The sequence below is a fragment of the Canis lupus genome, chromosome 30 (genome assembly GCF_011100685.1).
Source record: "Canis lupus familiaris isolate Mischka breed German Shepherd chromosome 30, alternate assembly UU_Cfam_GSD_1.0, whole genome shotgun sequence".
Classification (NCBI taxonomy): Eukaryota; Metazoa; Chordata; class Mammalia; order Carnivora; family Canidae; genus Canis; species Canis lupus.
This window is the reverse complement of record NC_049251.1, coordinates 19,603,861-19,627,157: the sequence shown is the minus strand read 5'-3', so window position 1 is coordinate 19,627,157 and position 23,297 is coordinate 19,603,861. Positions and strand designations below refer to the sequence as shown.

The 23,297-nt window shown below is 35.0% G+C and overlaps 1 protein-coding gene across 4 annotated transcripts in view; it reads left to right on the top strand.

Moving 5' to 3' along the window:
• Nucleotides 1-23,297, top strand: part of WDR72 (WD repeat domain 72) — a 220,893-nt gene that overhangs the window by 4,386 nt on the left and 193,210 nt on the right. Inside the window, exons 1-2 of one of the 4 annotated variants that reach the window (XM_038580459.1) lie at nucleotides 20,257-20,316; nucleotides 21,464-21,628. In XM_038580459.1, the coding sequence (XP_038436387.1) occupies nucleotides 20,308-20,316; nucleotides 21,464-21,628 (174 nt within the window). In that variant the 5' untranslated portion in view covers nucleotides 20,257-20,307. Of the gene's footprint in view, nucleotides 1-20,256; nucleotides 20,317-21,463; nucleotides 21,629-23,297 lie in introns of those variants that run through there. The other 3 variants (XM_038580461.1, XM_038580460.1, XM_038580462.1) reach the window with 3 other exon arrangements.

Here is a 23,297-nt window from a genome sequence, read left to right as displayed (position 1 = left end):
TTAGCAAAATTACTTTAATTTCAAAAATTAATTTCAATATTTCATTATCTGTGCTGTGTATGTGGGATGCTGTGTTTGAATCAATATCCTTAGCCCCAGGTATAAAAAGAACATGTTGGAAGGCTAGTTAAAATGTGAATTTCTGGACTCTATACCTTTGAGATCCTGATGTATTACATTCATTCCAAAGGCCCAGGAATCTATATTTTAATAAATTCCATGGTGCCTCTGATGCCAATGGATGCTTTTCTTTTTTTGACCAATGTTTTTCCAACATTGGTATACAAACACATTTATGTACACTCTTTATTGAACAGTGTAATCTATCTAGGCCTTATCATTATTGTTCAAATGTCTAAACAAATCCAAACTCTAGTCCACTCCCTGCTTTTAACCAAATCAGCTTATCTTTTTGTTGTTTTCTTTTTAATTCATTAAATAGGAACTTGGATTTCTGTAAGTTTCCACTCTGTTTCTTAATGTGTTGCTTTTCTCTCTTTGGATATGACATCCAGATTAAGAGCATCACAGAAAAAAAAAATCTTTCTTTGAAGAAATGAACTGTTAGGTAAGATCTACCCAAAGTCCTGTGAAATCTGTAGATTCCTTGGGGTATCAATATACCTACTTTCTTTAGTACCACCGTCTTACATTAAGAAGTACAATGGATTGGTGATTTCAAGAGTATGAAGGTGAGAAGATTTGGTTTATAGACAGCTAATTAGATACTAAGCTACCTTTTAAAACATTTTTTAAACTATGGATGTAAATTACTAGCTGAATATTTCAGTAATTGAACTTCCTTTTGAGAAGCCTTCCTGGATTCCTTCCCCAGGCAGGGTTAACTTTAGCCTCCTCCATGCACTCCATATACCCAGTAAACACCAGACCTCAGCCCGTCTCACTTTGTGGTGATGGAGGTTCCGTGGTCTGTCCACATGATAAGCCAGAAGTAAGGCCTTCCTCCTGGTCTCAAGTAGTGACTAGTAGGTGCTTCACAAATATGTGTTAACTGAATTAACTGCCACTTGCAAAACTACTGTCAAAACAATTCATTTATTTTCTATAACACATTTCATAATTTTGTCCTCTTTTTTTAAATGTGAAAATCTCAATGCTAAGTCTGTTTGTCTTTGAAAACTACAGTGTACTCAGTTGTGATCATCATTAGAAATTGAAAATAAAATTAATAGAATTCTATTTATTTGTATTTTTATTAATGTATTTGTTTTTAGTTAGGAGAAATAGTGACTGTGATTCCTAATAACCCATCATGCCACATGGGCACACAGACACTCATTTCTCCACTTCTTGAGGTAATGAAAGGTGAGCATTTGAAGCAACATTTTCATGTGCATTTTGATTTCCTTTTGAACAAAAAAATGTAAACAGGAAGAGCTTCAATGTTTTTTTTTCAGTGAAATCACAGAGATAAACCAAGTCAGAGGAACTCTCTTGAATAGCTAATGTCTGTCGCCTGGAGAAAGAGAAAATTATTTTCTGCCCTCTATGTTGATGTATATAGAACATATGTTCTGAGTAGCTGCTATTTTCACTGCCTCTTTTTCCAGTTGAAGTGCAACATAAACTATTTTAATTAATATTGTGTCACCAAAAGGGATTGAAATAGCCAATTGAATTCTACCAAGATACAGTCTTTTGATGAAAACATATCTTTATTGATTGTGGATGAAAAAAAAATCATTCTTAAAATGAAATCCAGAGAAAAATCATATCCCTCAGAGAAAATTTCTGAGTGGCAGGCTGAGATTAACATCATAAAATTGAATTTGTGCTGCAAGCCTTTGATGTAATCAGCAGCTGGGAGATGGTGTTGCCCTTGCTGTGCTCCCTCTGATTGTGGTGAATTATTGTGTAGAATGAAATAAGTGTTTCTGGTGTCCCTCCTCCAAGAAATACAAACAAGGTATTACTAGGTAGTTTCTTGCTAGTTAAAATGGGTTGGATCGATTCCAGGCCTCTTGGGCTCTCATACACCCATGAACTATAGGAGTTGGGCATTTATTTATGGCCTAGGGACAGAATTTCTTGATGCCACTGGATAGTGACTTCTTTGGTCAGAAAAACCCCGCAGAGCAGAGACAACAAGAGGAATTCCCGAAGGCCAGGATATGTTGGAAAGTGCCATAGCTGCATGTAGGTCCAGTCTAGCCCTTGCTTGTCTTCCTCAGCTACCTCTTTTGACATATTCTGCATTGATATCATTGCAGTACAGAAATCTCATTGTGTACTGAGAGTTCTTTTCCAGGACACTAGGGTTACAAGGGGCTTATATTTTGTTTGTTTTTGTATTTTTGTATCAGGTCTTCATGCTTAGAAAATATGCTTGCCCGTGCATGTACTCCCACACTTGTAATGAATAGGTTTTGCAGATTAAGCAGAGAAAATCTACTCACGTATTTACCTTCATATTAAAGAATGATTTGGCCCCATAACCACTCCTGTGGTTGAACCTAAGTTGTTTTTGTTTTGTTTTGTTTAAAAAAAAAATAGGACTGGTTTGTCTGTAAACAGAAGCCATAAACTGTAAACCATCAGTAGGTAGTGGTGCCTTTGTGTGTAAGCTCACTCTCACACCCTGTGAGAAATGAGATGGGCTTGTAGTCAGACAGATCCAGTGATGTAATCCTAGCCGAGGGATTTAGATTCACCAGGCCTCCTTTTCCTAATAATATAAATGGCGAGTGTGACAGAAAATCGACAAAAATGAGAAGACCTCCACACTAGCTGGTGGTGATTTGCTGGCAATCTTTGCCATTCTTTAGCTTGTAGAAGTATCACCTCACTTCTGCACTCACCTTCACACCTCTCTCCCTGTGTGCATCTGTCACCAAAGGTCCTAGTGTTATGAGGATGCCAGTCTTATTGGGTCAGGGCCCCACCATATTCCATTATGACCTCATCTCTTTACTTAATTATTTTCTATTTTGTTATTTTCAAAGATTTTATTTATTTATTCATGAGAAACAAGAGAGTGAGACAGAGACATAGGCAGAGGGAGAAGCAGGCTCCCTGCAAGGAGCCCAATGCAGGACTCGATCCTGAGCCCCAGATCACACCCTGAGCTGAAGGCCGATGCTCAACTGCTGAGCCACCCAGGCATCCCCACTTAATTAATTATATCTGCAATGACTCTGTTTCCAAATAAGGTCACATTCTGCAGTATTGGGATTTAGGATTTAAACAAGTAAATTTTGAGGTGGGCTCAATTCAACCCATAATAGATGGAAAGATGGTAGATTTTGTTCTACTTTGACAATTTAGTAGCTTTGGAGTTTTACCTTCATTTTTCCTGCTTAATTCACTTACTAGATAGAATTTACTGTAAATTATGAATAATAAAATGAAGGATTATAAATGACAAAGATTTTGCTTTTCATTCTCCTGTTTACTTAGCACGATTTATGTGCAGATTTTGAGGTTGGAAAAAGCCTTTTAATAATAGCGGCTAACAGCTATTGAATGCTTACAATGGAATGTAATGATTTCCATGGATTATCCTTATTAGATTGATATTATTACATATTTGCATTTTACTGATTAGGAATCCAATACACAGTTGTAAAGTAACCTACCTAAGGACATACAGTAGTAGGGTTGGCATTCCAATCCAGGCAAAATCCATGGCCTCAACACCGGGTACATGCTGTATCCTTAGTTTTTATTACAACCAAATAAGGTAGATATTATGCCCATTTCATGGATGAGGAAAGTTTAAAGTGACTAAGAACTTACCCAGGTCACAAAAACAGCAAGTGTATAAGATTTAGGGCTTGAACTCAGGTGTTATCTCCCTGGAGAAATGCTTCCCATGTTTCATTTCAAGTTCCACTTATATTTCCTCCACAAACACACTTACCATTTACCTTACATAACACTCATTATGCCATTGGTGTTACCAAGCATACCTGTGTTCTTAGACACCATTGAGCACCTTGAGGTATGTGACTTTTTCTTTCTTGTCTATATCCCTAGAATCTTACATAGGCTCTCACACATAGCAGACACTCAATAAATATCTGTTAAAAAAATGTATATTAAGTAAAGGCAAAGAGGCCAAGAAAAGAGGAAACCAGTTGAGAATATACAAAACAAGGGTTAATGAAAGGAGTAACTGCAGTGACAGAAGATAAAATTTGGCAAAGGGGGGGATCCCTGGGTGGCTCAGCGGTTTAGCACCTGCTTTTGGCCCAGGATGCAGTCCTGGGGTCCCGGGATCGAGTCCCACGTCGGGCTCCTGGCATGGAGCCTGCTTCTCCCTCCTCCTGTGTCTCTGCCTCTCTCTCTCACTGCGTCTATCATAAATAAATAAATAAATCTTTAAAAAAATTTTGGCAAAGGGATAAAAGTGTTATTATAGGAGATTAGAGTATCTTAGAAAAGTAAAGCTAAACTAAGGAAAAGATGCAAGATGTTAACATGATGAGAAGAAGCTCATGTTTAAGTGCCTTGATTTTCTTGGTTAATTGGACGAAAAGATGAAGCCTAGAGTATTTGGGGTATAAACAGTTGCCTGGGTTGGGGTGAGCTTTTGAAGGAGTAGAAGAAAAAAAAAAACTACAGGATGGTAATGGATAGGAGACATATTTTCCAATATGATTTTAGGTAGTACATGGCAAACATTTATGTTCAGACAAGTATTTATTTTAATTTGCATTTGGGGGAAAAAAATCTAACCAGCACATCAAGTTCCTTGATTTTATGGATATTAATGATAAAAAATCATTTTAAAGGGGATTCTTAAATCACTTGATTTATTCTTAAATAAGTCAGTTTGATACTGCAAGTGAAGTGAATTAAAAGAAATATTAGCCAAGCAGCTTCACACAAAAAGAAAAAAAAAAACAGATTTAGGATTGGAAATAGGTTTTCAGAATTCATACACTTGCAAATTATTCTATCTAACAGCAGGAATATTTAGTTAAAATTAATCATAGGATGACTCAGTGGTAAATACTTTGAGGTCAGGACTATGTTTTCCTATTCTTTGTGTTCTCTGCAGCCCAAGCCATCACTTGAATCTATTTGGTTCTCAATAAATATTTGTTGAATTTATTTAAGAATGGGCTAGTACAGTGTTGTTTTTTGTTTATGTTAGATACTCAAAAGTTAAAAAAAAGTTTGACTATATATATTCAGAGAGTTAAATATAGAATAAACTAAAGGGGAAAAAATCTACTTCTTATAGCCTAAAACTAAGATTTTAGACAAGAGGATTGGAATTCCATGAAGTTGTTGCTGATTGACAATAAATAAAAGTGAAGGAGCCACCAGGGAAGAAATGAGTTGTCCTTCTTATGTTTCTTTTCTAGCTTAATTGCTCATCTCTTTGGCAATGACTGTAAATGGAACACTCTTGGCATTAAATTGGCTGTGTTAGCTCTGTTTCACTACGGTTTAATGAGCAAGGAGGTGCAGTTGGAAGGTAATATTTTGTGAAAACCTTTGACCCACAAGGCTGGGAGAGCTGTAAGCTATGATGGAAACTCCATCGGTATAGTGATAGGAATGTGAATCCTTCTCTGGTTTGTTTTACACATGTTCTAGCTCATGGGTGTTTGGAGTTCAGAGATTTTGCATTATTTGCTTAGTTTATTCCTTGGTTCCAGGGTAATTTTACTATTGACTTTACCTGCTAAGGCATTCCCTACCTAGGACACATAACTTTCTAGAGTTTCCTAAGTAGCAGTTAATCACTCAGTAATAACATTTTTTGGAGGAACTTGGCTTTGATGTTGGTTAGGGGTTAATTCTGAAATAGTCAAGCTCCACTGGGTAAACCAAGTAGAATTTTATGTGTTGTTTAAATATGCCTAGGGCAGTCTTTGACTTAGTAGAAACATTTTTTTTAACCTTTTCTAAGGAGTGATCTGATTACAATCTGTTGATAAAATAAGACCTTTTGCTTCGGAGCATCTGCAAACAGACAGGTTTTGGCAGACAGGGCCTTTGCTGAGACTAGCCCCGTAGGTTCCTGTGGACTCTTGAGGCTGCTTGTTTCATATTCCTGGGGGTTAAAATTGCTCTCACTGTGACCTATCCTGACAGCCAGATATTTTCTCTCCAGTCTACTACTTCTTGCTCCTTCTTAAGATCAACCCTATTGACTCCCTCGTTTATTGTCACTTACTAGCTGACTGTATGATGTTGGCCAAACTACTTTACTCTGATCTCCAATCTATTTGTTTGTTTGTTTTTTTCAATTTTATTCAGGTAAAAATTTGCATACAATAAACTGCACCCATTTCAAGTGTACAATTTGATGAATTTTAATATTCCAAGCATTTTAACCTAAACGCTAAAAACTCCCTCAAAATGAAGGAAAGAATCATGAAATAATTTAATTGGATCCCTCAGTACCCACGTACTGAGTTTTAAAGAAAGTAGTTGGCATTCCCCTCCACTTTGGAGATGGGATTCTGAGAGGTCATATAATTGTGTAAGTCATAGAACTGAGATTCAAACCCAGATCTTGTTTTATGCCAAAACTTATATTGTTAATTGCTATACCTTTTTCTATTTTCCTCACATGAATTTACTTTGGTTAGGAGGTTATTTTAAGAATTCATGCATGGCAACTGAGGACTTTACCATTTGTATTTTTTGGTTGGCTGTCCTCAGTCAAGAAATTTGTGTCTTTGAGGCTGGTGAGGCTGACTTAGTGTATGGGCGTGTCCCTGAAGTTATTTACAACAAGGTAAACAATTCCAGTATCCAGTAGACACCAGCCACAAAACCACATTTGCATCATACTCATTATTTTGCTAGCCCCAGACAAGTCTGAGAAATAAAAACAAATTGTTATAGGGGAGAAGATGAAGGTGAGGAGGATGGGGGATGTAATGGTGTGCTGTCTTTTCTTATACTTGCTAGGAATTGTGTTTATGGAGAAAGGATTGGGAGTGTGTTAGCCCAACTTTCAAAGGCAGTGGAGGCTGTGTTGGAGCTAAAATGCACAAGAGTTTTTATTGTTGTTTTGCTTGACTATTTATTTATTTATTTATTTAAAAATTTCAAACAACTACCAAAATAATAATGATTTTTGCTTAGCCGATTACAAAGACTTTTACTTAGCAGATTACTAATACTTTCTGGAAGGGAAGTCTGTGCTGTCTTTGTCATGGTGTGCAGGGGGAGAATTCTGGTTGGGTTTGTGGAAGACCTGGTTCTGGTTTTCACTCAGATGCTCTCTTTGAAGTACGCTCAGTAAGGAGCTCTCCTGGGCCTTTATAGTTTCATCGGTGGAAGGGAGGAGAACAGCGACTGCGATCTTCGAGGCTCCCTTGAGCATAGCCTAGTATTGCTACTGGCCTAGGATGCCTACAGGATATCCAGTTAAATTTGAATTTCAGATAAACAATAAACCATTTTTATAAGCATGTTCCATGCAATGAAAGTATTTTTTATATAAACATGATCAAAATATTGCCTGAGACATTACTTATACTAAAAAAAAATGTATTTGTTGTTTACCTAAAATTCAAATTTAGTCATCTTGTATTTTTATTTGCTGAATCTAGCAACTCTAATCTGACCTATAATCATTAATTTTAAGATAATCATAGAGTTTAGAATAATAACAATTATACATTTTCATGTCCAAATGTTCTAGTATATAACCACAGCATTGAGGGGGAAAAAAAATTGTAGTGACAGTACTGTAAAAGTAGGGATGGAAATCTCACATTGAGAAAGCTATTGCTAGAAAGTAGCAGTCACATTCTCTGCCCATTATGTAAAATTATAGTGATTCATAGTCTCATTGATTCATTCAATAAACATTTGCTGAGTGCCAATTATGAGCAAGTAATTATGGTAGGTATTTTCTGTACAGAAATCACCTATTCTGCATAGAATCACTTATCTTCATACCAATTCCCCAAGGTAATTGTTTTCCCCATTTTGTAGATGAGAAAACTGAGACTCAAAGAATATTTGACAGCCATTAAGGGAAGAAAAAGACCAAGATTTATCTGACTCTATTCAATTTTCTTGCCTCTTTTCTTCACAATAACTATTTTAAACTGAATTAATGGAGATGATGGTTGCCAAATATAACCTAATGATGAACCTATACTCAGAAACTTTATTATTTCCATCCATCTGGTAGCACACAAAGAGGGATGCTGGGATGATTTGTTCCCCCAGACTATAAATTCTACCAGAGAAAGAAGACTTTCTGAGTCTAGGAACATCACACACCTTTCCTCTGCTTTCTCATTGGCAAAATAAGAGTTGAGCTCCACATTCTTAAAGTTTCTTCTAGTTTCCATGAAATCTTGCTCCATTTTTTTTTTTTTTTATCTTGCTCCATTTTAATCTTGCTCCAATTTTGTAGTCACTTAAGGAATAGTTCTTAAATGTCACGTATGTGGCCAGCAGTGTGCTAGGGACTAAGGATCAAATAATGAAAAGACATACTTATCCTTTTCCAGCTGTAATTTACAGCCTTGCAGATATTTTACCCCCTGGTGATTTAAGAGCTTCTGTGGGTTTGGGAGGTGATCCCAAAGCTCACATTGTTGGAATAGGTCACCCTTTGCTATTTTTACCTAGAAATATATTACTTCTAAATATTTTCCCTTGAAAATGAAACAACTTGGGAATTCCCAAGTACTTACGTGAATTTGTACAATGGTGAGTGGCGCTCATCATGGCTGCATCACCAGGAGGTTTATTTATAGTTGTCGAGTATGGCTTTCCAAACTCTGTAACGCCTTGGAGCTTCTACAGCTTTAAATTAGTTATGTTCTTTGAAAAATTTTACTTAACTCAGTGTTTCTCACCCTTTTTCATGTCAAAGCATAAACACAGAAAATGATTATTTTTGAACCCATACTTGGTTGAGGGTTTCAATTTCTCTCACCCTTCCTATCAACTACTTATAACCCAGTATGTGTCATGGCATACAGCTGGGAAGCTCCAAGTTATTTAATTTCTGTCATGGTTACAGAAAAGAAGCACAGAGAACTCTACTGTTGAAATTCTGTGTCAATGAGAATGAAACCAGTAACAATTCTGCATGTTCACTACAAAGCATTCATTGAGTCTTTTGGGTGCATTCATCTGATAAAGATTCTTATGGGTTACATCTTATAAAGATTCTAACATCTATCTGTTACTTGTACTTTATAAATCACTATTATGTTAATATTAATTGATATTAAATATGAAAAATAACATAAAAGGAGAAAATTATAATGATATTACTGAGTATGGTTTTTTCTAGAAAGTAAATATACTCACAAACTGTGTTTTGAATGACTCAAAACCATTTGTAAGTAACAGTCTGAAATCTCTTTTATTTAGAAACAAAATGTTGAAATTATAAAAACAGTTTGACTTTATTAGCCACAAAAAGTTGGAAATCTAAATATGTCACAAAAGTGGTTTTGGTCTTGTTTGACATATACCTAAAGTTTAATCTATTAAATATTGTATATTTAAAGAACACATTTTAATTTAATATTATGCTCTTTTTTTCAGTTAGATATAAATTGAATTTGTCTTTGTATATATTTAAACTGTATCAGACCAGATTTATAATACACTCTTTGATAATTACTAGATCTAAAATAACCTTTTTCCTCAAAATTATGTTTTGCATTATACTCTTCAGAAATGACAAAGTAATAAATATAGATCTGACAGAGGTTTTGAGAGACTATATGTTATTGAGGAAGGTGACAAAAATCAAAAGGAAGGGAAAGTTGAAACTACTCAATTACTTTCTATAAGGTCATAACACAGGCCGTGTGTTCTTATAGCATTTGGATGTGTCCAGGGTGCTTGTTACATAGTACTGAAGCTACTTTGGGACAAGTGGGGATATCTATCTATCTATCTATCTATCTATCTATCTAATCTATCTAATCTATCTAATCTATCTATATATAGAGAGAATATCTATCTATCTATCTACCTACCTATCGAGAGAGAATATCATTTACATGTCTTTTTTTTTTTTTCCAAGGAATTTAAAACTTTGGGTTGTGAGCTTCTTAAAGGCCATTCATCTTCTCATCCTGAAAATCCATTGTGATAACTGGGTAGGCTACTGTTAAAAATTTTTGTAGAAATTATTCAGTCACTTAAGAGTAGAGTTTTGTGTGTGTGTGTGTGTGTGTGTGTGTGACTATTTTAATACTATACTGATATGATGAAATATTGATCATATTGCTTATATAAGTTACAAAATACAATATCAAAATATAAAATGTTGTACTTGGTACTATAACTAGATCCAAATGAAGGGCATTTATTTACCCTTTTTAATAGAGTCTATGACTTTATTCCTGGCCATGTAAATGTTTCCTTTTTGAAGTCACTTTTTTTTCTCCAATGGAAGTGTTTATTTTAAATTACCTTTAAATAGACCAGATTTAGAAGTCATTAAAGAGCCTGTAAACATCTATACATAGTGGTGATTTAGACATTCCAAACTATCATTCAGGCGCTCAAATTTGGAATACAATAGTTATAAATTGAGGGCTGTGATAGAGATTTGTAATCCCTTTCCAAAGCTTTTAAAACTTGTCTAGACACATAATTATTTGCAACAGGACAATATTCTCTATTTCACAGAGTTTCCCTTAGAGACTCTACAATAGACTTTTTTCTCTTTTTTTCTAAAGATTTTATTTATTTATTTGACAGAGAGAATGAAAGAGGCAGAGCAGCAGGCTGAGGGAAAGGAAGAAGCAGGCTACCCGCTGAGCAGGGAGTCCGATGTGGGGCTCAGTCCCTGGACCCTGATATCATGACCTTAGCAGAAGGCAGATGCTCAAGCAACAGAGCCACCCATGTGCCTCTAACTTTTTTTTCCCCTTTGAGGTTTATTTTTGATTACCAATTTCTAGAGAATCATACAGGATCTCAAGATGTGGATTTGCCCTCTCCTGTTGAAAATAAGGCACGAAGTTTCTAGAGTACTTTTTCAATTTTTTCCAAAAAAAAAAAAAAAGGAGAAAAAGAGAGTTTGGAAAAAAATGGCTTCTGAGATATACAGCCTTTTAATCAGTTACTTACTCGTGGTGTACAATTTGTGTAGTTTCTCAGAATCTCAGAATTAGAAGTGATCCTGAGAGTTATCTAGACTACAATTCTCATTGCCAACTTTCTTATAAGTGAGAAAGGTTAGATTAATGATTCCTAAGACCATTTCTTGCCATAAATTCTAGATTTAGGGGAGTTTATAAAATATAAGTAATATATGCAAAATATAATGATAGCATAATTTGTATATTTATACTCAGCTGCTTTTATTTATGTCATTGAATTTATTCCTAATAAGAATACGGAAATGTAGGCAATGAAGGTGATAGTGTCATTTTACTACACATTAACTTTATAATCTGGAAATAAAGATAATAAGTGGTTATGGCAGCCCTAGAGCTAGCCTTCTGAATTCCAGGTCTGTTTGCACTGTGTTGAACCATCTGGATTGTTCAGGATGAATTCTGGTTGAGCTCTGATTTCCTATGGCTTTGGCCTTGGTGCTTTTTGTTTTCTGATTTGGTGTTAGGAATCCTATGACTTTTAAGGATTTTAATTTATGAAATTATTGACTTACTTGATTTTCTAAATTCCAAGTGTCTTGTATTTTGTTAGGTATGAAACGTTTGTAAACATTTGCATGGGTGGACGCTTTACTAGACCTGAGTTTTCAGACTATAGTGTACATTCTCATTCATTTATTTATTCATTCAGCAAGTAGTTACTGAGTTCTTGCCTGTCCTAAACCCTTTTCTGGGCCCTGAGAATACAGCAATGGAAAAAACAGAGGTTCCTGCCTTGGGAGGATTTAAAATCTAGAGAATTTGAAATGAATTTAATTTGAATAAGAATAAAGCAAAAAAAAACAATAGTGGAAACATTTGGTACATGAGTAACTGCTTCTGTGATCCAGATGTGTGGAGCTAAAATAACAATAATAGTAATTTGCTGAATGCCACTCTATCTTCCACATTATAAACATGATCTCATTTCACCCTGACAATAACTCTGATTTAGGCATCATTATCATTTCCAGGTTAGAGATGAGAAAACGGGAGCCAGAGTGATTAAGTGACTCACATTTAAGTCTAACCTGACTTTATGATCTTAATCAACTCTCTTCTTTTGGAATATAGAGCTGAAAAATAATAGAGAAAATAATTTATTCAACCAAGATTTCTTGTTTCCTCATGTTCAAAACACTGTGCTTCAGGCACTGTAGGGAATATAATAATGATTGAGGAATGATTCCCATATTCACAAAGAATATAGGAGGAAGAAGTGTCAAAATCATATAATACAATGATATTATATAAATTTAAAATAACATTTGTCAAATACCTACTATGGGCTAGGCCTATACCAACCAAGGCCTGCTCTCCGACCTTGCAGTAGTGTTTCATTTCATTAGGGAGACACCATTGCAGAACAGATAATTTTAGGAGAAATTAAGAAACCAGAATAGTACAAAGTGACTGGTTATTGCGTAGACAACATTGCAATGATTCAAGTAAGAGAAGCTAATTTTCCAGAGTAACAGGGCTATAATTATAAATAACTCACCTCAGGAATTATTTATCTGCAGCATAATGATAGTTAATCATTACAAATGTATTAATTCTCTGGCAAATGTTCCCCAAATTTGTTTCAGCTACAGTTCTACTTAGCATTTTAGACAAATTTCCTTGACTCTAGTTTCCCAAGTAAGATTGAAAAGGTGACAGGAGTGTCCTGTAGACAAGAGCCAAGTGCATATTGCCTACAGACAACAAAATGCCCAGTGTCCTTTGGAACAGTGTGACCGTGAGCACTCCCTTTTCTACCACTTCTCAGTTCTGAGAAGCACGTTAGTAAGCTAAGAGTGAGGCCAAAGTGCAAATAATTTTCAGATGGTGATTTTTGTTGTAATCCTAGAAGCTATGGTATAAAAACTAATACAAAGTTAGGAGTAGTGTTTCTTGGGAACAGAATGTTAAAACACACCCATGTGCTTCTTCTAACTACCAGTTTTGTGATCTTCACATGTATCACATTTTCCTCCTATTCCCTCCTATTCAAGGGAATAAGGGAAGGGGTAGAGGGAGAGAGAATCTCAAGCAGACTACACATTGAGAGCAGAGCTGACCCGGGGTTCCATCTCAGATCCCTGAGATCGTGACCTGGTGCTCAAAAGCAGGCACCTTGCTTTTCTGCTTCTTGAACAGAATGTATTGGCCATCTCATCATCTTTTATTCAGCCAGCTAATGCCATGATGCATAAAAATTGTCCTGGGTTGGAATACCATGGATCCCTGAGGAATGATGGACATTTGGGCCCATCATTTTGCACTTCAAATGACAGGTTTTGTGGGGTTTTAGTCTTCTTTTTCTTTGCTATTATACATCATTTTTTCTGTGCTTTCTTTAACTGGAAATCATTATGCTCCCACTTTCCTTGCTTCTTGCTCCCTCATTCTCTAATCTGTTGATGTGAACACAAGTGGGCTGTTATATGAGCTGTCATTTTACTTGGGAAAATTTAATTAGGTCTACCCTGTGTTTTCATATGTATGACTGTACCTCCTAATTCCCCAAGGTTACACTTTAATATAAAGTTTTTGCTAAAATGGGTAAGTGTGTGTGTGTGTGTGTGTGTGTGTGTGTGTGTAGTTTTGCCCTCCCCCTCATTTCTAAGATCATGAGTATATTTGTATTTTCTGTTTCATGTCCATTCAGTTTTAATGGTCTCTATTTCTATAAAAATTATTTCACTTAATCCTTCCAAATTTTTGATATACAGTTATTTATAATACTTCCATTTAAAATATTAATTTTGGTTATAATCATTTTCTCTTTACCATATGTATATACATACATATATATTTGGTGTTTTTAATTTCTTCTTTATCAAACTAGCCATAATGTGCCGTATTATTTCTCCTTTCATAGAACTGGGTTTTCTTTTGTAGATTATTTCCTTTAAAAAATATTACATTAATGTATGTGCTTGTCTGTCTTGCATTTTTGTATTTACCTTGACCTTTTATATAAAATTTTAATTTAGATGTTAGATTATTAATTTTTCATATTAATATATGCATTTAAGGCTATAATTTCACTTCTAAAACATACATCTGGAAAGATTTATTATATAAAGTTTTCACTGTCTTTGGGTCTTAATATTATTTAATTTGTATTATGTTTTCTTGGTAGCCCCAGGGACATTTAGAATATATATATACATATATTTATATATGTATATATATATTTGTAATATTTAGTTCCCAAATATATATGTGTTTACACACACACACACACACACACACACACATACATGTAAAATGTAGTTCCCAAATATTTTGAAAGGGAGCATTTCAAGTCTGTGTATGTATGTTATAGGAGGAGGTTCAGATTTGTATTCATTTTTGTCAGGTAATGTTGCCTATATAATATTAATCCTTTGGAATTTCTTGACATGTTTCATAGTCTCACATGGGCAGTTTTGTAGTGCTCGCTTCCACAGCACATATACTAAAAAAAAAAGGGCAGTTTTGTAAATGTCATGTGCATGAATTAATAAAATGTTTTTATTTAATATTTGGTGCAGGGATCTATATATGTCCATGATATTACAAATGCAAATTCAAGTATTTTATACCCTTACTTTTTTTTGTCTACTTGATCTGCTTGAAATCTTCCTTCTTAATAACAAATCTATCTGACTTTTCTTTGTAGTTTGGCAAGGTTGTGTTTTGGCAAGATTTCAAGGCTCTGCCATTGGGTGCCTAGAATAGAGACTATTATCCCATTCTAGGGAATAATTTGTTTACTCATTATATAGTGACCCTTTCTCCTCCATTAATACTTTTACCTTAAAGCCTATTTGCCCAATACCAGTTTTCTTTTATTACTATTTGCCAGGTATAGCTTTGTTCATGCCTTTATTTTCAACCTTACTGTGTAAATGCCTTAGGAATTTTTTTAATAAATAGGATATACTAGGTTATATTAAAATTGAAAACCCTTGTCTTTTATCCAGTAAGTTTAACTCATCTACTTACCGTGAATTCCGGTATATTTTAATGTGAATTTGCCATTTATTTTTGCATTTTCTAGTTTCCATATTTTTTTGGTTTAATTTTTTTTCTTCTATTGGGTAAGTTTTCTTTGTTGCCTTTTACCACACTACTGGTTTGGAAGTTACATACTATCTTTTTAAAAAAATATATCTTGTCATGAAATCTTACCTTAAGAAAACTGAAAGTATTTCTGTTAACTCTCCATATGTACAAGAATATTAGATGAGACCCTTGGATGGTTCAGTGGTTGAGCATCTGCCTTCATCTCAGGGAATAATTCCGGAGTCCTGGGATCAAGTCCCACATCAGGCTCCCCACAGGGAGTCTGCTTCTCCCTCTGCCTGTGTCTCTCTACCTCTCTCTCTGGCTCTCATGAATAAATAAATAAAATCTTTTTTAAAAAAAAAGAATACTAGAATGATCCATTTCCTCTTCTTTAATATTCTTATCTGGAATTTTAGTTTAACTCCTCAATTAATCACCTTCATCATTATTGATATTATTATTTTATAGGTAGTGCTCATTTCGATTTACTTGTGTGCTTACCAGTGTCCTTGCTCACCAATGCATCTGTATTCCACTTCATTCCTTTCTTTTGATTTAATATATTTTTCCTAAAGTACATCCTTTTGTAATTCTTTCAACAATGTCTATGAATGCTGTATTCTCTCAGGCCTTATTGTTGGAAAATGTCTTTATATTGCCCTCACTTTGAGTGATAGCTAAGTATAAAAATTTATGTTGACATTCACCTTCAGCACTTTATAAGTAATATTCTGGTAGCTTCTGGCCATAATTTTGTTGTGGAGAGATCTGCTTTGAACATACTTGCTGTTCCTTTTTCAGATTCTTTTATTTCTTGCATGCTTTGGCTTTAGTGTACTACAATTTCTGTAGGATGTGTGTTGGTGTTCATTTATTTCTACTTTAATCCTCCTTAACACATTGGATTCTTAAATCTAAGTTTTCATATCTTTGAAATATGCTGTAAAATGGTAAACCCATTAGCTTTTTAATAATAATTTAGTAATTTACTTCTAAAATCATTTAAAATTTAGGGGTAAACAGTAAGTATAGTACACAGAACTATATTCATGAAAACTTCTTAATGGTAAGTTGCCAATCTGTTACTTAATCTTTTAAGAATTTAGTTTTGTACTTCTTAGGAGATATTCTCCTATACAATCATGATGAACCTTCCAAAATTAGGAAATTAGCATTGATATATTATTACCACTATTCATTCCTACACCTCACTTAAGTATTGCCAGTTATCCCAGTATTGTCCATTGTAGTAAGAGAATCCAGGTGAGACCCATATCTTGCATTAGTTGTCATATGTTTTGAGTCTTTTAGTTGGAGCATTCCTTGGTTTTTTACTTTCTTGACCTTACTTGGCTTTTTAAAAATTACAGGTCAGTTATTTTGTAAGGTCCTTCAGTCTGTGTTTGTCTTGATTAGATTCAAGTCACACATCTTTGGCAGGAACACCACAGAAGTGCTGCCGTGTTCTTCTCACAGCATCCTGTCAGGTGGTGCATGAATCTGATTTGCTCCATCACTGATTATTTTTACTTCTATTACTTGCCAGGCTCTTCCTGTATGAAGTTACTCTTTTATTTCCTTTGGAATTAGTAATTATCAGTATAAACATGTGGTTTCCCATTTTATTCAGTGAATTTCAATCTATTCCTAGCATGATTCACTTTGGTGCTCTTGTAGTCCATAATTTGGCCAGTGGGCACCCATTCAAGCTGGTTTCTATGTCCTTTTGATAGGTCCCCTTACTCTGAGCAGTTCTTTGCTCTCAATAATATAATGTACCAGTATTATCTTGTATTTTCCCTGCTCCAGGGATGGAATCAACCAATTTCCCAAGAAACCCTGGTTCCTTTTAGTAAAGAATAGCATTTAGAAGATGCTAAGTGAGCTTGTTGCCATGGGAGTGTTGCTGCTCCAAGCCCTCAGGGAACAGAGATGGGAAATGTGTACATTGAATGTATGTGTGTTCATACTAATACCTCTGATACCACTGCAACATAACAGGAATTGTTCTAGTTTTCTTCCTTTCTATATTTTCAGCTTTCCTTTCTGATAGTAGGAAACTTGGTTCCTGTTATTCTATTAATATGTTAATTATTTAATCATTACTCTGAATGTAACTAATTTTCTATAAATTCTGCTGCCCTGCCCTCTGGCCTCCTGATCATTATATGGCTTCATCAGCCCTCGTAGAGCTCTCTACTGACCCTGGATGTGAAGACTCTGCTCAGCCACTGTATTTCCTATGTCTGGCTACACTTTCTGGTAGTACCACTCCTGCCACCAGGACATTATCCTTCCTGGGCTCCTGCACTCTATTCCGGGGCATCTCTGTAAATGGATGTTCACCTAACCTTGCCCATCCTCTGATTCCCCTTTGCCAGTACCTCCTTACTCAATGTAAACTCCATCATCACCCTGTTTGGGCTCTAGCCCTCCACATTGGCTCTCCCTTCCATGCAAATACCCTTCTCACCTTGCACTGGTTTCTGAGCCCCACACCAGGGCCACTCCCTTTATCATCCTCATGGTGTGAACTTCTTCTTTTTTGTTCAGGCTCCAACACCCAGTATGAGACAGCTTGAACACATTGTCTGTTTTCACTCTGCTTGGGCTGTACATCTCACACAGGGCTATCCAAGTTTGGGCATCTTACTCATCCTCCCTGGGCTCCAGCTCCACTTGTTCTATACGGATGCCCTCCTCACAAGGTTGAGCTCTGACACTCCAATAACGCTTCTCTACCTAATGGTTTTAGGACTGAACTAACCAGGAAGGGAAAGGGTTCTACCTTTTTTGGAGCTTATATTAGATAAATGTTGGGTGTTCTCATTTTATCATCCATCGTTCTTAATATCTCTGATTGATCTTAACTCTCTGATTTTTTTCACTCAACATTCTGTTTCTTAATCACTCTTTGCCCTTTTTTTGTGCAATTTCTTAAGAATTGTCTGTAAGTGCATTGATTTTCTCTTCACTTGAGTCTATTTTGATTTATTTTCTTGACATTTGTTATATTCCAATGGTTACATTTTACTCTAGAAGCAGTATTTGTTTCTTTTAAAATTCTACCTGTTTATTTCTTTTATAGGCTATCTTTTTCCCTAAGGTTTTAGATTTCTTCTTTTGTCTCTTTAATAGTTCATAATAATTTAATATATTTATTCTTTCACAATAAGTTTTATATTGTTCTCTTATTATTAGGTTTGGAGGTACTGATCATTCTATTTACTAATGGTTTATTATTTTCTTGAATAGTTTGTAATTTCTTATTGCAAGCTTATTTGCCACTGGAGTTATTTGCTTCTATGAAAACCATATACAATCTTGGTTGTTAAAGTATCTTCCAAATGCTTTATTTAAAAAAATAGTTTCAAAAAAAAAAACAAAAACAAAAAAAATAAATAAATAAATAGTTTCATTAAAATGTAATAGACATGCAGTATATTTATTTACATATATGTTTACATATATGTATTGAAAGTGTATAGTTGTATATGTTTTAACATATGTGTTCATTCCTGCAACAATCACCATAGTCAAAATAATAACATGTCTGCCATTCTCAGAAGTTTCTTTATTCTCTTTTGCAATTTCTATAATCCCTGTCCCTTTCTCTTGTCCACAGACATCCACTGACCTTCTTTCTATTGTCATAGAGTAATCTGAATTTTCTAGAATTTTATATAAATGGAGTCATACTGTATTTATTCTTTTTAGCCACCATTTTCACTTAGTATAATTATTTTTAGTTTAATCTGTGTTATGCAAATTAAGAGTTCATTCTTTTTTATTGATGAATAGTATCCCATTATGTGGTTATACCACCATTTATTTATCCATTCACTTCATATGATGGACATTTGGGTTGTTTCCAGTTTTTAGCTATTATAAATAAAATGCTACATGTAGAAATCTTTTTGAAATATTTGTTCTCTTTTCTCTTGGGTGACACCTAGATGCATTGACTGGGTAATGTACTGACACATTTTTCACTTTGTAAAACAACTGCAAAACTATTTTCCAATGTGTATTTCCAACAGCAACATAGGAGTTCTAGTTGTTTTACATTCTTAGCACTTGGCATGATTTTGTTAAAAATTTGAGGTATCTTAATATATGTATAGTGTTTTTGAGAGGCCTCTCACTAGTATCATTGACCTGAGAACAATTATTTATGTGGATTTCTGGGATGCCTGGTGGCTCAGCGGTTGAGCATCTGCCTTCGGCTCAGGATGCAATCCTGGGTTCCTGGGTCCTGCATCGGGCTCCTTGCAGGGGGCCTGCTTCTCCCTCTGCCTATGTCTCTCCCTCTCTCTCTCTATGTCTTTCATGAAGAAATAAATAACATCTTTAAAAAATTATTTACATGCATCTCTTCATGTGGGAATTCTGGCATTATAAATATGTAACGATATATTTTATTCCACACCTGTTTTGTGGTTCAGGTTTGACCTATGTTCTTGGAAGATTTGGAAATAAGCTCCCTTATCTTTCTGAATAATGTTGGAGTTTTTCTAGATTTCATTTCATTGAGTAAGGAAGGCTTCTTGTTCTTAAGTGAGGATTAACACTTAAACCGATTCAACTCCTCTTTCAAATTATTCTTAGATTTGTACTGCTTGGAATTCCTTAGACTTATTTACAATCATGGCCAAGAAGCAACACGCATGCACGCACACATGCATAGCATCGTTTCTCTGTATTTGAGGTAAAAGTCCAAGTTCAGATTATAGTGTTGTTGAAACCACAACACTTTGGTTAGCTTAGTAATGTGATGAATAAGTGCAGTCCTGATAGTCTGAATTGCAAAGCTCCAACTAGTTCCCATAGAAATTTTGGTTTTGTGGCACCTGGGGGGTTGCAGTAAGAATAATATAGGCCGCTGTGTACTGATCTAAGAAGTGAACCATCAGGAACTAGGTACTGAATTCCAAATAAATGAACTACAGATAAAATTTTGAAAGCAACCAGTTTATGAGTTACTTACTCTCTACATCAAATTTATGTTCATGGTGTCAACGCATACTAAATGTTTATATGTGTGTATGAGTCTATGTGTACTTAAACATAATAAATAATATGTACCATAAATTTTAATAACTTGTTTTGGTATTTATCCTTTTTATGCTTCAGAACCAGAAGTCCTTCAGGACAGAAGATTTTCATTTTGTTAACTTTCTCAAGCCAAATGTGGGAAGTAAGCTTGCTATCTTCCTCCCTCTCATCTTTGATGTTTTTAATGAGACTAAATATATACTACTTTACTACTAAGTTATAAGAGGAAACTTACTAATCTACTCTAAAGATTTAAAGCATTATTAATCATCAAATTATTTGTATTTCAGAAAAGAATGCCTATTTGTGGGAAACATTTAACTCATTGTGTCACAAGCTGTAATGTACATATTGCTAGGTATACTTCAGATCATTTTGGGTAGTAAGTACACAGGCAAGCATTTTTGATAATTATATATTCATTTTAACCCTTGTAACTAACACATGAAGATAGTAGTTTCATGAAAATTCTTTTTTAAATTTTTTTAAATTTATTTTTTTTCATGGAAATTCTCATTGAGGAAGATAGCAAATGCAAAAACAAGTGAAATAAAGATATTTATTAAAGTAGGATAGGTGGAACATGAATATGGCAGAAATCAGGAAAGTCACACATGAATTTTTGAAGACTGGGAAACACTGTTTTTATAGAAAATATTTACTTCTTTTATTTATTTATTTTTATTATTTTTTATTGGAGTTCAATTTGCCAACATATAGCATAACACCCAGTGCTCATCCCATCAAGTGCCCCCCTCAGTGCCTGTCACCCAGTCACCCCCACCCCCCACCCACCTCCCTTTCCACTACACCTTGTTCATTTCCCAGAGTTACTTCTTATTTACTTCTTAACTGCAAAATTCAGATATTTGTTACTTAGGTGAGGTGATAACATTTTTGGGGAGAGAGAATATGCAAAGCTGTCTTCAAATTATAGTGTGTAGCCAGCTCTGTTCTTTGTGAGAGGCTTTGCTGGGCTTTGGAGCAAGTCAGGATCACCCATAGTCAAAGCCATGTGTGGAGTGGATAAACTATTCCTATCTTTGTCTTTGTCAGCCTCAATAATCACAAACTGGGAGAAAAGTCATTTTTGTTTGATGGATTAACACTGCGCATGGTAATTTCAATGTGTAATGGCTGCCTTCTCCTCTAATGACAGGGAAGCACCCTTTTCCCCCAACTGTGGGAGAATACATCCCAGAGTTTAGATCATGGTAAATCCATTAGTGACATGATCCGTCCCCCAAAATGTATTAATGATGACTGTGTTTACTTTCTTCTCTGTTCAGGATTCTCTCAGCATGAGGTCCTCCTTGCAGGCAGTAGCACTCTGGGGAAAGAAGGCCCCTCCACACAGCATCACTGCCATCATGATCACTGATGACCAACAAACCATTGTGACTGGAAGTCAAGAAGGTCAGCTCTGTCTCTGGAATCTCTCATCTGAACTAAAGGTGAGTGAAACTGAGTCATATTGAAACAGAAGGCACTCACAAAATAAGCACAATTTGTTTCTACCTGCAATGACCATAGAAGTTTTGCATGATTGTTAAAAAGGTGCTTACTAAAGTAATAAATTGATTTTACTTCTGAGTTTGGAGAAAATGAAGTACTATATGATGGATCAAGATCATTTGAAAATTATATTATGAATATTGCTAATCATAGCTGCCAACTAAGTGTTATCACCCTTTAAGCTGTGCTGAGTTTTACTGTTTTACATCCTGAATTATATGTTTAAGTAACTGAACTACAGACATGTAAGTATAACTCTAAAAATTATAGCTCATTAATCTAAACAAAGGGCACCCTTGAAAACGCTATTAACTAAATGAGTAATATCTTAATTATCTGGGTGTTTCTGTCAGTTTGGCCTTCTTGCTATTCTTTAGGCCTCTGCTTGCCTGTGATTTTTAAAGATCACATCAAAAAGCTCTAAATCCAATTTACTATTGTCGTCTTCCTATCTCAGAACCTGACCTCACCTAGGATTTGGCCCATTGATTAGCAATTAATTGTCCCTGTCCCAAGTCATAAACATTTAACATATTGGAATAGATATTTGCTTAGTCCTAGCAGCCTCTGGACCCAATTTGAACATTTAAACTAATGATGTACTTAAAGTATACTGCCCTCATTAAGAAGCCTTTTAAAGATCAAAGACTATTTTTAGCCCTTAAAGTTTGTCACTTTAAAACCTAAATTAACAATTAATTGTAATTCTATTTTATAGTGTAATTAATTAACATCTCCCATCACAGAAGAGTTACACTACAGGACTGCCAAGAACTGCATAGCAGACCACCTCAGCTCAATGTTTATGAACATTCCTGAAAGAAGGAACTGGTATTATTGCAACCACTGAGCTTTGAAGAGTGGCCCTCACATTTATTATCTCAGAATTTAAACTCACACTTCTAAATGGCTTAAATGGTCTTGCTACTCTTTTTAATGTTTCAGGTATAGTGTTTTCCAGTTGGAGTAGTTGTCTTGTAATATGTAGGTTGCAATAAGCTTAAGAAATTTGGAATCCTAGCATCTTCATCTTTTTACCTGTGTTCCTGGGATTTATTCAGTATTTATTCAACATGCATGTATTGACTACATGGTATAAGTTAGACAGTATACTAGGTACCTGGGTTCAAACACAAATGAGAAGACTTGGTGCTGACTGTCCAAGGGACTACAGTGTAGTAGAGAAAGGACATAGGCTAATGTAGTGTACTTATGTGATAATAAAAGGTACTCTGAGTACTTTGAGTGCTGAGGAATTTATATTTTAAAAAATTAGCTAGCAAGAGTTAATGCCATGCTAATTAAAAGCAGTGGCAATATTGAGGGATTTCTAGATGATTTATGCAAGGAGATGATATAATACTATATTATTATATTTGTGATTGAAACTGTCATTTGGTATTAATGTGAAGGGCATACTGAAGGGAGGGGGAGAAGAGGTAAGGAGCAGTGACTATGGTGGGAGATTCCACATTAATTTAGTCAAGAAAGTTTTTGAGTATGAACCAAATCAGTGATGGGATGAAAAAGAGATGAAAAATGGAAAGATATTAAGAAAAAAGAATGGTCAGAACTCAGCAACTGATTGGAGTGTGGGTAAAGGGGCAG